The sequence below is a fragment of the Bubalus kerabau genome, chromosome 5 (genome assembly GCF_029407905.1).
Source record: "Bubalus kerabau isolate K-KA32 ecotype Philippines breed swamp buffalo chromosome 5, PCC_UOA_SB_1v2, whole genome shotgun sequence".
Lineage (NCBI taxonomy): Eukaryota > Metazoa > Chordata > Mammalia > Artiodactyla > Bovidae > Bubalus > Bubalus kerabau.
This window is the reverse complement of record NC_073628.1, coordinates 117858552-117871139: the sequence shown is the minus strand read 5'-3', so window position 1 is coordinate 117871139 and position 12588 is coordinate 117858552. Positions and strand designations below refer to the sequence as shown.

At 48.1% G+C, this 12588-nt stretch overlaps 1 protein-coding gene and 1 long non-coding RNA gene across 3 annotated transcripts in view; one reads left to right on the top strand and one right to left on the bottom strand.

Annotated features, from left to right (window-relative positions):
- The window catches only part of LOC129653312 (uncharacterized), a 184797-nt gene extending 181673 nt beyond the window's left edge, over positions 1-3124 (top strand). Inside the window, exons 8-9 of one of the 2 annotated variants that reach the window (XR_008715055.1) lie at positions 544-710; positions 2598-3124. This is a non-coding gene — a long non-coding RNA (uncharacterized LOC129653312). The remainder of the gene's footprint in view (positions 1-543; positions 711-2597) is intronic. The other variant, XR_008715056.1, reaches the window with a different exon arrangement.
- The window catches only part of CACNA1E (calcium voltage-gated channel subunit alpha1 E), a 329827-nt gene that overhangs the window by 10573 nt on the left and 306666 nt on the right, over positions 1-12588 (bottom strand). The window contains exons 38-42 of the mRNA XM_055582870.1: positions 8310-8406; positions 6019-6124; positions 4748-4855; positions 3477-3577; positions 3135-3241 (exon numbers count right to left, since the gene is read on the bottom strand). Coding sequence (XP_055438845.1) covers positions 3135-3241; positions 3477-3577; positions 4748-4855; positions 6019-6124; positions 8310-8406 — 519 coding nt within the window. The remainder of the gene's footprint in view (positions 1-3134; positions 3242-3476; positions 3578-4747; positions 4856-6018; positions 6125-8309; positions 8407-12588) is intronic.

Here is a 12588-nt window from a genome sequence, read left to right as displayed (position 1 = left end):
ACTGGAGTGGGTTGCCATTTCCTTCTCCAATGCATGAAAGTGAAAAGTGAAAGGGAAGTCGCTCAGTCGTGTCAGACTCTTAGCGACCCCATGGACTGCAGCCTACCAGGCTCCTCCGTCCATGGGATTTTCCAGGCAAGAGTACTGGAATGGGGTGCCATTGCCTTCTCCTCTTGCATAACTTTCCCTTATTCCCTGAAGTCCAACATGCTGGGCTCTCTCAACCACATTTGCTTGAATGTGTCAGACTCCTTTTCTGCCTCAGGACTTTAAGAAAGGCTGTTCTCAGCATACAGCATGCTTCTCAAACACCCAGTCCCTTGCAAGCCGTTTTTTAATTTATCCTTCAATATTTTTCTTAGAAGTCACTTCCTTGAGGAAGTCTTATCTGATAAACTGGTCAGAGCCTTCTCCCACATGCACTCAGATCATAATGCATTTTTTTCCATCCTCCTACTTACTAGGATTGTGATTAAATCATCAGAAATGACAAGTTTTTTTTTTCTTTCTGATAATTCTGTTTCATGTCTGTTTTTCTACCAGGTGTAAACTCAGTGAGAGAGGAGCACAGTCATGTTCACCACGCTGCCCCCAGAGCAGTCACTGCTTGAACCCTACAGGGCTTGAGGAACACCAGCGCTGCTCCATGAATGTCTCCATTTCAGGAGATGGGCCATCATCTGCCTAAAGCTCAAACCAGAAACCCAAAGGTCATCTTTGATTCCTTCCCCTTCTGCATGCCATGTAGCCAATCAGTCACCAAATCTGACCCATTCTGTGTATGAATTACCTCTCCAGTCTGGCTCTCTCTCTCTCCATTTCCTATTAATCCAAGCCACAGTCTTTAATAATTCACACAATTGCAGCCATGTACTAGGTGATGTTCCATCTCTCAAACTGTCTCCTTCCAATCCACTGACCCCACACCAGACTAAAGAATGACCTTTGGAAAGCTGAAACCTGATCACGTCACTCTGATGACTGTGTCCCCCATTACCCTTGGATGAAACTAAACTTCACTTCTGTCTCCTAGCCCTGCCAAATCTGTCACCTGCCACTTGCCCTGACCTCTCTGTGCAGCATCCATCATGACACTTTTTAGGTTCCTTAAACTTAACCTGATTTTTATTTCATCTCTTGAAGTGCTTGCTTCTGAGTCTTACTCAAATGTTGCTTCCTCAGGAAGCTTCCTCAAATCCTCAAACTACATGCGCTGCTTCCTTTACACAGCATCACAATAGCCGCCCCACCCCCACCACGCCCCTCCCCCGCCACACACACATTTTAACTGTTACCACTCTTGTAATTTCTATTTCAAGGACTGTGTCCATGGAAACTGATCATGTTGACTGAATCCCCAGTGACTAAACCAGTTTTTGGGTTACATTGACTCTCAGTAAATATTGGTCAAATCAATGAATAAATGAATCAATAAACATATTGGAGACAGGCTGGGATGGTCCAATGGTGGGAGTTATAGTTTGCACAGCAAATCATTGTGGCAAAACAGATCTAGATGAGGGATGGTTTCCTCCGTTTCTAAGCCAAAGACCCTTGAAAAACACCATAAACTCTTCCAAGAAGATAGTACTAGTGCTCGATTCATACCTCTTGACCTTTCTGCACAGACCAGAGAGAAACATGAACTTCTTTTCTGTAGACAGGAGAACCCACACCTGCTACTTCAACACATTACGTTTTTGTAAAAATGACCAACGGCCCTGGTCATCTTTCTTCACTTTCAAATGTGGATTGTGACCTATGAAAACTGCTTTTCAAAAACAGATCTCCGACACCACAGGGAGAAGGAAATTCATGGTCTGAGAGGTTCCAAACGGTGTGCTGACAGAGGTCTCATTCCCAAGCCTGGGATTTCACTCCTCTGATAAGTACTGAAGATGTGATGACATTTAGTGGTTTACTGGTTCCATAAAAGCTAGACTGGAAAAAAAATTCACTAACCACGTGCACACTAAATCGCTTCAGCTGTGTCCAGCTCTGCGACCCTGTGGTGTGTAGCCTTCCAGGCTCCTCTGTCTATGGGATTCTCCAGGCAAAAATATTGGAGTGGGTTGCCATGCCCTCCTCCAGGGGATCTTCCCCACCCAGGGATGGAACCCATGTCTTTTACATTTCCTGCATTGGCAAGTGGATTCTTTACCACTAGCACAACCAACTACAAAATGCCATTTATGTTGGGAAGATGGACTCTTGCCCTTTGAGTACTCACTGCATGCGTGTGATGAGACAGTGTTATAATGAGGTGTATATATAATAATACATCCTTTATGACTCATGGCCACACTGGGGCTAAGGCTTACAACTCAGAAGAACTGGTACGTTCCTTAATTAGCGTTTTGTTTCTGCTTTCAATATAGAAAATTAAAAAAAAATGTTTTGTCTGATAAAAGGTTCTTTTCAGATAACACAGTGTAAAGGGAAGACTCTGGGCTTGGAAATAACGGACTTAAATTCCAGTTCAGCGTCCTACCAGCCATGTGGCTTTGGATGACTTAATGAATCTCTCTGAGCCACCAGTTTCTTCTCTGTAAAGTGGTGATACTAACACAGCCCCTTCTTCCTTTGTGTGTTCACAGGGCTCCCTATCTCTCGAGCTGGCCACGGCACCAATATGTGCTCAGCCTGCTTTTGTGTTACTCCCTGCTGAATAGCCATTGTAAGATACAACACGTTGGACTTCTCTGCTGGTCCAGTGGTTAAGAACCCACCTGACGATGCATGAGTTTGATCCCTGGTCAGGGAAGATTTTACATGTCGTGGGGCAACTGAGCCCACGCTCCCTAGAGCCCATGCTCTGCAACCAGAGAAGCCACCTCGATGAGAAACCCGTGCGCTGCAACTAGAGACAGCCTGACAACAGCAATGAACACCCAGCTCAACCAAAACTAAGTAAAAAAATAAAAATTTTAAAGATATTAAAAGAGCTGCCATAAGAAGTTTAAAAAAAAAAAAAGATACAACATGTTGCCTTCTCAGTTTCAGAGAGGGGTGCATCCACTCATCTCAGTTAGTATTACTTCTCGGGCACTCGTAGGCAATGAATCTGTGGGTCTGCCTGATGACACGAGTGACAATGCAAGCGGGGGAGTTGTGGGCTTTCCGGTTATACTCACAGGCCTGGAACGGGGTCCTGCTGGAGATAAGGCAGGGCTTTGGCATTAGCAATGATCTCCTGAGGCAGAGACGAGGGCTCCATGCGCTGGAACATGGGTGCATTTTTCTGTGTTAAAAGTGGAAAGGAGGAAAAAGGAACTCAAATGACTATGGGGGAAATACCAGTGACTTGAGTAAAACGGGAATATGACTGGTACTCTGTGTGACTGCCTGAACCTCTGCCCCACTGGGGTTCTAATCCCCCGATCCTAGGCAGTTCCTGGGCCCTGCAAGGCCTGGCCTCTGCTTCTTGCACTTCAGGGGTCCACCCACCCACCGCACAGTCTGTCCTTGACCTTCACCTGTTCCTCCAGCTGCTGCCTCTGCTTCTTCACCTTGCTCTGTTTGTAGTAGTCCATGATCATCATTGCTGCATAGATTTTGCCCACAGTCAGGTCAGAGGCTGAGGACACCAGTGTGGCATGGAGGGAAACAGGAGAAGATGGGGAGAGAGTTGAGGACGCCTGGGAAGCAGGTTTGCCCCTTCCACTACCCAGCCATCCAACCTTTATGGAGGGCTCCATCTGTGCCAGGCACTGAGGACACAGAGTAAACAGGCCCCCAGAGCTATCCTCAAGGGACTGCCATGGCCACCCAGGGAGGGCCATGTTACTAATGATAAGAAACACATTAGTAAGTACTACCCCCCTACCCCCTGGAACGGTCTTGATTTCCATCTCTTAGTAACAGCACCTTTTCCCCAACCGCTTGAAGGTTTGCTGAACTGTGTTATGTGGGAGGATAGAGCTGTGCACCCAAGAAGTTTCACCCACAACCACAGTGACCTATCTTAAGAAACTATTTCCCAGGATGGAGCTTTCTCAGAAAACTGACAACAGAACTACCATATGATCCCACAGTCCCACTCCCGACCATATATCCAGACAAAACTATGCTTCAAAAATAAAACATGCACCCCTATGTTCATAACAGCACTGTTCACAGTAGCCAAGACATGGAAATAACCTAAATGTCCATCCACAGATAAATGGATAAAGTGAATGGTACATTTACACAGGGGAATATTACAGAGCCATAAAAAGAATGAAATAATGTCATTTGCAGCAACACAGATACAACTAGAAATGATCACACTTAAGTGAAATTAGAAAACAAAAGACAAATATCATATGATATCACTTTATATGAATTCTAAAAATGGCACAAGTGAACCTATCTATGAAAACAAAGCAGACCCATGAACACAGTACAGACTGTGGCTGCCAAAGGGGAGCGAAGGTTGGGAGTTTGGGGTTAGTATTGTCTGTCTATACACGATAGATAAATGACAAGGTTAGTATAGCACAGGGGTGGAAAAGAATATAAAAAAGAAGATATGTATAACTGAATCACTTTTCTATATAGCAGAAATTAACAATATAAATCAACTATACTTCAATAAGCAAAAAGAAACTGCTTTCAGTTAATGACAATTGAGAAGTGAGGGATTTCTGTTTCCTAAGAATAAAAGGGCACCCTTTCCTTATCTCCTTGATCACTCCGCACTCCCCCCAAAGATGTGGTCTTGGCATTCTGGGTCTACAGTGACAAGGAGAGCCAGGAGACCCCGCACCTTTGGGCATGGGCACGAGCAGATCCAGCATCTTCTGGGACAGGTGAGGCCAGATGGCCAGGGTCTCCTTCTGGAGCTCTGAGTCTAGCTGCTGCCTGTCTGCACCACCTGGGGGAAGATACATTTATTAACAACAAAAACAGAACAGACACAGAAATAACAAGGATGGAGGGAGGAGATGGGACAGAGGCTGAGTCAGCATGGCGCCTCATATTCTTGGAGGAAATCTTGGCACTTAGTGACTGTGGATCTTGCAATCCTGGGTCTTTCTGCTGAAGAAGCGGAACGCATTCTGGATCCTGTTTTCAGTGACTCAGGGATATCCCGCCACAGAGAGCTGAGGCCCTGGGGACCAAGATCAGCTTCCTCATTCATTTGCAGAGCCTCCCAGCTGCTCAGTATATCAGAAGGGGAAATGCAGAGCACCACAAGCCCGCCTCCTCTGCCTCATTATACGTGTATCAGTTCTTCCAGTGATCTAACCCCAGAGTCTGAGTGAACCAATTTTAAAAAGGACTTGGATCAGGTAAGAGCAGGAAACTGGAGGCCCTTCTGGAAGTAGCAAACCCTTCTTTCCTAAATCACTAAAGGATAGCACTGATCACAAAAGCCTTCCAAGACGTTAAAAACACCATGTAAAAAAAAAAAAACAAAAAACAGAAAGGAAATTCACTTGTTCATTCAACAAATATTACTAAAATGTCTACTATTAGACATTTTAGAGGAGAAGGCAATGGCACCCCACTCCAGTACTCTTGCCTGGAAAATCCCATGGACGGAGGAGCCTGGTAGGCTACAGTCCATGGGGTTGCTAAGAGTCGGACACGACTGAGCGACTTCACTTTCATGCATTGGAGAAGGAAATGGCAACCCACTCCAGTGTTCTTGCCTGGAGAATCCCAGGGATGGAGGAGCCTGGTGGGCTGCCATCTATGGGGTCGCATAGAGTCGGACACGACTGAAGCAACTTAGCAGCAGACATTTTAGATGGTAGATGGTAGATAGTAGACATTTTAGATAGTACAGACATCGAAGATCACATACTCTTAAAGCTCAAAGGAGCCTTCGTGAATATCAAGTCATTCATTAAGAGGAAAGGGCAAAAGTTAAATAATACAGTAACAGTTACTGTATCTCAGAGGTGAAAACTGGGAGGTGAAAACTACTTGATCTCCAGGTTACTTCATGGTCGGATGAAGTTCAAATATCTCTGTCCTGCATCACTCCAGGTGAGTTGTTCCAGAATCTTCTTCCTTCCTAAGGTTACTGACCTTTGGCGATTTTAATGTCCAGAGCTGTCCGGATTAGAGCCATCAGCGTGGAAGTGAAGTGGACGGTCATGTCCTCGGCCACTGGCATGTTCATCAAGACCAACCTCTGTGTGAAAAAGAGAAAAGAAACAGCAGGAGAAAACATATATCTAAAGAAACCTTGGCAGCAAGGGAGGAAAAGTGCAGAGGTCAGATGCAGAGACAAAAAAGAAGGGCAAGGATTCCCCCGTCCCCTGTCCCAGTCCTGTCCCTGCCCTGCTTCTCACTGAAGGCTCATTGGCTGCTGTTTTTTCTTTTTTTTTTTCCCCTAGGGAATGATGCCAAATTCCAAGGGAAGAGGGACTCATCATTCTGTAGGACTCCTCCAGGGTCCTAAGAATGTCTTTAATCAGGATTCCTAAAAACAATGTCTCAGGGAAAGGAGTCAGCTCAGGGAGGTGGCTCCATTCCCTGCTTCAGGGCTGTTCTACAATCCCACTTGTCCCATGAAGACCCCCAAAAACTCAGGTGAAAAGACAGTGATGGGGGGGTAGATTTTACTTTGCTTATCTGACTTGAAAGATGCATCCTGATGCCCCCTTTTTGAGTCTTTAAATTGCCAGCACATGGTTGAACATGCAGAAGTCCAGCTTATCCAAAGGATGAGATGGAGCAGAATGGAAAAGTGAGAGAATGCAAACAGGGTCCAGGGGAAGAGGGCTGGGGAGAGCAGAGAAGACAGGAGAGAAGGGTGACCGAGGCAGGAGCAGAGTGGGCAGGCCTTGTCCCCCTCACCCGGAGGAAGGGGATCGAACGGAAATGGCCAAATCCACTTTCCAGAGAGTATCTTGCTTTTGGAATGAATTTTTCCTCTGATTCCGGCAACCCTTGGTACCCCCATCCCAAGCTTCACCCCAGAAATTCAAAGAACTCAGGGCCATATAGTCCATCACCTGTTAGATATGGAATCATGAGAATAAAGGATGTCGGCTCCTAAGCTGCACAGGAGGAGCCATGTAGTGGGGTGGATGAGGGTCCCTAATAGATGCCTCCTGTTCCAATGAGATGCTCTCTGGAGCTTTAAACTTGGAGGGAGCAGCAGGAGAAGGTCCTCCAGCAGAACCACCAGCCTAGCAGGAAGTCAAGTGTCTCTTTCCAAGGCAGGGTTTCTAACACTCCATCGAAACATCTCGCCTAATGTGACGCCACAAATATGGGATCTTAGAGTGTAAGGCCAGTTTCCGGTTTCTATCTGAGTTCCACCTCTGGAACTCAGCAGTTCCACTGCTTTAGGCGCTTCCAGGCACCATTGCTAGGGCATACTGCTAGGTGAATGAAAGAGCTCCAGAGTTCTGAGTCAGTCTAAATAGCAATGGGGGATTAACAGTAACTATTACTGAATGTGAAGTAGGAAATGGCAACCCACTCCAGTATTCTTGCCTGGAAAATCCCACGGACAGAGGAGCTTGGCGGGCTATAGTTCATGGGGTTGCAAGAGTCGGACATGACTAAGTGACTGAGTACACACAGTACTGAATGCAGAGGAAAAGTTCAGGCCTTGAGGCTCTGAGCACCCTGATGGCTGGTGACTCCTAATGTACAATGCTGCTCTAAGCAGACTGAGGGGAGTCCATCCATATCTTGGTCATGCCAAGAAGGCAGGCCTAAGGCTGAATGCAACCTGTGCCCATCATCACCCTTTCCTTTGATACTGTCAGGAAAAATGGGTAGTTGGGCTAATGGGGGAAGGGAGCTGCATTCTTCATCATGTATCAAGGGATGGAGGTCGTGTTCCTTTTTTTTTTTTTCCTGATACCTAGAAGGAACCATACCACTGTTCTTCCTATGTCATGGAGGAAGAAATTTGTTAAGAGTTTTCCTCTCTCCTAAAAATTTCTTTTTGAACCATGTTTAGTGGAATTTATGCATATTTCCTATTTCTTAGTTTATCTGATGGAAGATCTTTTTATAAGCTCTGACTGCTGTCCTTCTTGCCCAAATATGCTATTCTGCAGGCCACCACTCTGCTTCCTCTTAAAGGAAACATGCTACTTACTTCTTTTCTAGTAACCCACTCACAAGAAGTCACACACTTGTAGAAACAGAATAACACATTTAAAGTCTTACAAACCACCTTGTGTATCATCCTTCCAGGAACCTCCCTGATCCTTGCATCGCATCATTTCTTTTCTCCTTGGTTCCCTCCTCCCACCGTTCCCAGCCCAGCTTCCTCCCCCACATTCTGACCTCCCCACAGCGGGATCCCATTTCCTGCTGGTCACTAGCCCAGAACAAAGGAAGGAGTGGTCTACCTTATATGCCACCTTGGAGGGACATCTCTTGCCGAGGCCTAGCGGCGGTGACATGAGAGTCAGCATTTCATACATCTCAGTGTAATGGATGCGGCCACTGCTCATGGCGGGGGTGGGGGTCAAGGGTCGGGGGACAGGGCAGGGAGGGTGGCAGGGAAGAATGCAGACAGGGAGGAGAGGAGAACAGGCATTCCCGGGGGGAGCCAAAACAAACAAAAGAGTACAGAAAACAGGAGAAAAGAAACGAAACAAAATGGACAAACAGGAAAAGAATAGGAAACCTGTTAATCAAGGCAAATCATACACGTGTGTCCATCCTGGTGCGGATTTATATCACGCCCCACACAGACCCGGGAACGTGGCGGCAACCTTAGGTCCCTCTGCCGCGTGCTGTCCTAGGGACTGGTGTTCCCCTCCGGGAGGAGCATCACCCCACCTCCCTATTCACACCAGCCATGCCCCCTACAACACAAGCTGGTCTTCACTTCCCAGGGCTGTGTGCGAGCGGTATAAACCAGATAGACGGTGCTCCAGCCCTGGGTTAGGGGTTTCTGGCCCCCTCTCCTCGTCCTGGAAGTCAGGCCCTTCTCCTGCTCTGAACCCATAGGCGGGGGCATCGTGTATCCCGCTCTGTGGTGAGTGCTGCAGGAGGCGGCGGCTGGCGCTGGAAGTGGTGGACGGAGGCTGCTGCTCAGTTGGCCCGTTGCTTCCACCTGGCTCTGTGGGTAAGAGTGCTCTCTGTGTGCCGGCATGCCCCGGGGCGGCGGCATGCTGGGGCCAGAAGAAACAAAACCAGGAGGAGGAGGAGCATCTCGCATGCCATGCTGCCTTCCCGGGCTCTCCCACATGCGGCCGCGATGGGTTCACCAGGGTGGAGTTTAAAGAGTCTCTGCAGAGGCAGCTGTTCGGCCTGCCCGAGTACAGGAATCACTTGCCGCCATCCCTGGCCAGTTCCTCCCCCATCGCCCAGGCTGGCATCTTTCTGGGCCTAAGTCGTCTTCCAGCTACCAGACTGCGCTGCACCCCAGGGAGCCTGCGCATCCCTCACGGCATACCAGGAAAGGCTTCCTTATCTCGGGGGCTTGGCCTCGGCCCGGGGCTGGGTGGAGCCACTGTGTTAGCTGGAGAGGGAGGTCCCCTGTGTGCCCCTGAACCATATTCCTGGTCTCACAAACAAGCAGGGACTGGGCAGTCACAACAGACCCCTCAACGATATACGGCAGGACCTTCAGGCAAGAACTCTGCTCTGGAGCCCTCTGGGCTCTACTGAGACCTTCCCAGACCCTCTGAGCTATGAAATTTTCCCACACCCCACAGACTATCCTCTTCACCTTCTTTATTTATCCTTACCGCCTGCCCTCATTTTTTTTTTTTAATTGTTTCTCAGCTTTCTGTCCTATAGCTTTCATTGGGTTGGCCAAATGTTTTGTTCAGGGTTTTCTGTTAGACCTTATGGAAAAAAATCCAAGCAAACTTTTTGGCCAACCGACCCAAAATAATTGCTTGGGACCAAACTGTCCAGAATGGGGCAGGGGTAAGTATGCTTAGCATCACACTTTTCTACCTTCTCTATGGGAGGATACTACTCAAGTGTGAGAAGGAGGCGCTCTATCTCTAAGGGAAAGAAACCAGAACTCCTTGCTGAATTAAAAAGATTTCTGCCTTCTGTGGAGGAGGGAGAGGTTCCTCTGAATTTAGGTTCCTTTAAATCTACAGAATAAGGTGGAGTGAGAAAGAGAGAGAGGTGAATGTGTGTGTGTTCGAATGAGTGTGTGTGTGTGTGTGTGTGAAGAAAACAGAGGTCAAAGCAGCCTCTGTTATTAAGTCCTCAGCTCTTTTTTTTATCCACATCCCTCCCCTACCCCCCAAAATGCCCTTCTTCCTTGTGTAACAGCTGCTGGTTCTGGAAGGGTTTGGACCTCTTTAAACTCAAAGGAAAGCAACATGAAGGTTCCCTCATGTGGCGCAGTGGTGGTGGAGCAAAACGGAGGTGGGGGGTTGGAGGCTGCACCCCGCTGCCGGCCACGGTCATGGTCACGGTCATGGCTGGGGACCGGAGGCAAACCTTGCAAGCCACCCTGTAGGGGCAGTTCTCTCCCAGGCCCAGAGGCGGCGAGATCACCCGCACTAATTTGTACATATCCTTATACGGGATCCTGCCGCTGTAAAGGAAGCACAGGTGGGTTAATAGGACACTCAAAGAAGGGGAGGAGAGACACGACAGCCTAGCCATGAAAGGGACGGCCGGAGGGGGATGGGTGGCTTCTTTCCTGGGGCCTGGCAAAGGCAGACCAGGAGAGATGGAGGACGGTTAGCATCAGAGAACCAGCACCTTGCAAACGGCACGGATCATCACTCTGCAAACTATACTGCCTCCGATTTTCCAAGGAAATCAATCCCTAGTGACCACGAGCACCCCATGATGTGTCTGGCCCGTACCTGGCCAGCTGCGGCAAATGGAGTTTGGCTCCAGCTAGGCCTCTAAGAACCAAGTCCACCAGTTCACAAATGCCTCCGACAGCCATCAGGAGCAGATGCCAGGCTGCTGTGAAGCAGACTGCAGAGCCCTTTGCTTTTCACAGACACTGCTTACAGGCAGCTGCTCAGACCCGTGCGTCAGGTGGTGGGAAGTCAGCGTCTTTCTCCAGAGTGTGAGAGAGAAATTTCCCATTAGGCTAATTAGCAAGGTTCCCAGTTGGCAGGAGGGAACCTGCAAAGGACTTTGCTTCTCTTTGTGGCAGATTTTCCCCCGAGTGCAGCTTGGGCAAACGCTTCTCAATGTGGTAGGAGCTTGCCGGGATCTGTGCCCAAAAAGCAGCCTGCGAGGGAGCCACAGGGCTCTCCCTCCAGTCCTGCTCCTGCCACCCCACCCGCAGACAGCCTGGTCAGATCCAGTTAGAATTCCAGGACCACTGTGGCCTGTCACATCAACCCCCTTTCACAGAGCCTGCTAGAGACTTCTGGCTTCCTGTGGAAAGAAGAAAATCGACAGTTGATTCATTTTCAGAGGCTAAAGCATCTGCTCTGTGAGGGGTCAGAACCAGTCAGCAACGGCCAGAGATCTGTGGGTCTGGACACACCCCGGTTTAGATCCAGGTTTCCACCGCAAACCATAAGCGTACACCTCCACCTCCAAACATCCAGTCCTCACCAGCCATGTCAAGATGATAACTTTGCCCCATTTCTGCTCTTCCTAATCTTTTCTTGATTTTGCTGTTGATTCTTCCTCTTCTTCCAAATAGCTCAGCAGTACTTCCAAGTCTCTTGACTCTTGAGAGGAGATTCATTTTACCATGTGTTCTTTGGTTCTTATGGTGGTTGAGGCATGAGTGAATTGGCTCTGTGGTCCATAGGCTGATGTACTTTGCAACCCGTCTATCTCCTTTTTGAAGACACTGGCCCACTGCACCTTGGTTAGTTTCCCCTCTCATCTCCTAGAGAAGGCCAGGGAAACTAACCAGGACAAGTCACGCTGGGAATTTCAAAGCAGATGCAAGAGGTTTTCCTTGGTCTTTCACAGCTCTTGTGTCTGAGTCTCATGATTAGTCCTCATGGAACTGCTCTTCCCAGCAGATAGAAGAACTGGGGAGCAGCATGTTTAATGAACAAGGGACTTGGGTCCCCAAATAATGTGAAACCACAGGAAGTTGAAGTTTTTGAGAGCCAAGGGCTCTCACCTGAGTGAGGCTAGGTAAGCAAAGAACACCTTTGTTGGCAAATACTTTCTTCTCTTTCAGGTGAGGGCTAGAGGTCCCTTCTTGGTGTCCTGATCTCATGGCCATCCAGCTTTACAGACACCAATGTCTCCTACTTTCTACTTCCTTTCCCATATGCTTATTAATGATAACAAAAGTTACATACATGATTTAATATAATCATCACATCCAGCCTTCACGGAGGGGGATCATTACCACTATTATACAGCAGATATGGGAGCTCAGAGTGGTGGAGCGACTCGTCCAAGGCCACACAGCTGACAAGATGCAGGCCTGGCTCCCTTCGCCTGTAACACACTGCCCATGGCCTTCTAACCATCCTATCCTACTAGAAAGCAGGCCCAGAAAGTAACCACCACTGCTCAGCTACTGTAACAATAACGGATTCAGAGAACTCTGTGCTCTAAGGTGTTAATAATTACTGAGGGGATGAGGAATTCCTATGTGCTCTTCCAATGCCTAAAGAAGTGACCCAAGTAGAACAGCCTCACAGGAGGACAGGTTTGGGGAAGAGTCTCAGACTATGAAATGGTTCCAGGTGGAAGCAACGTGGTCCGCTCCTA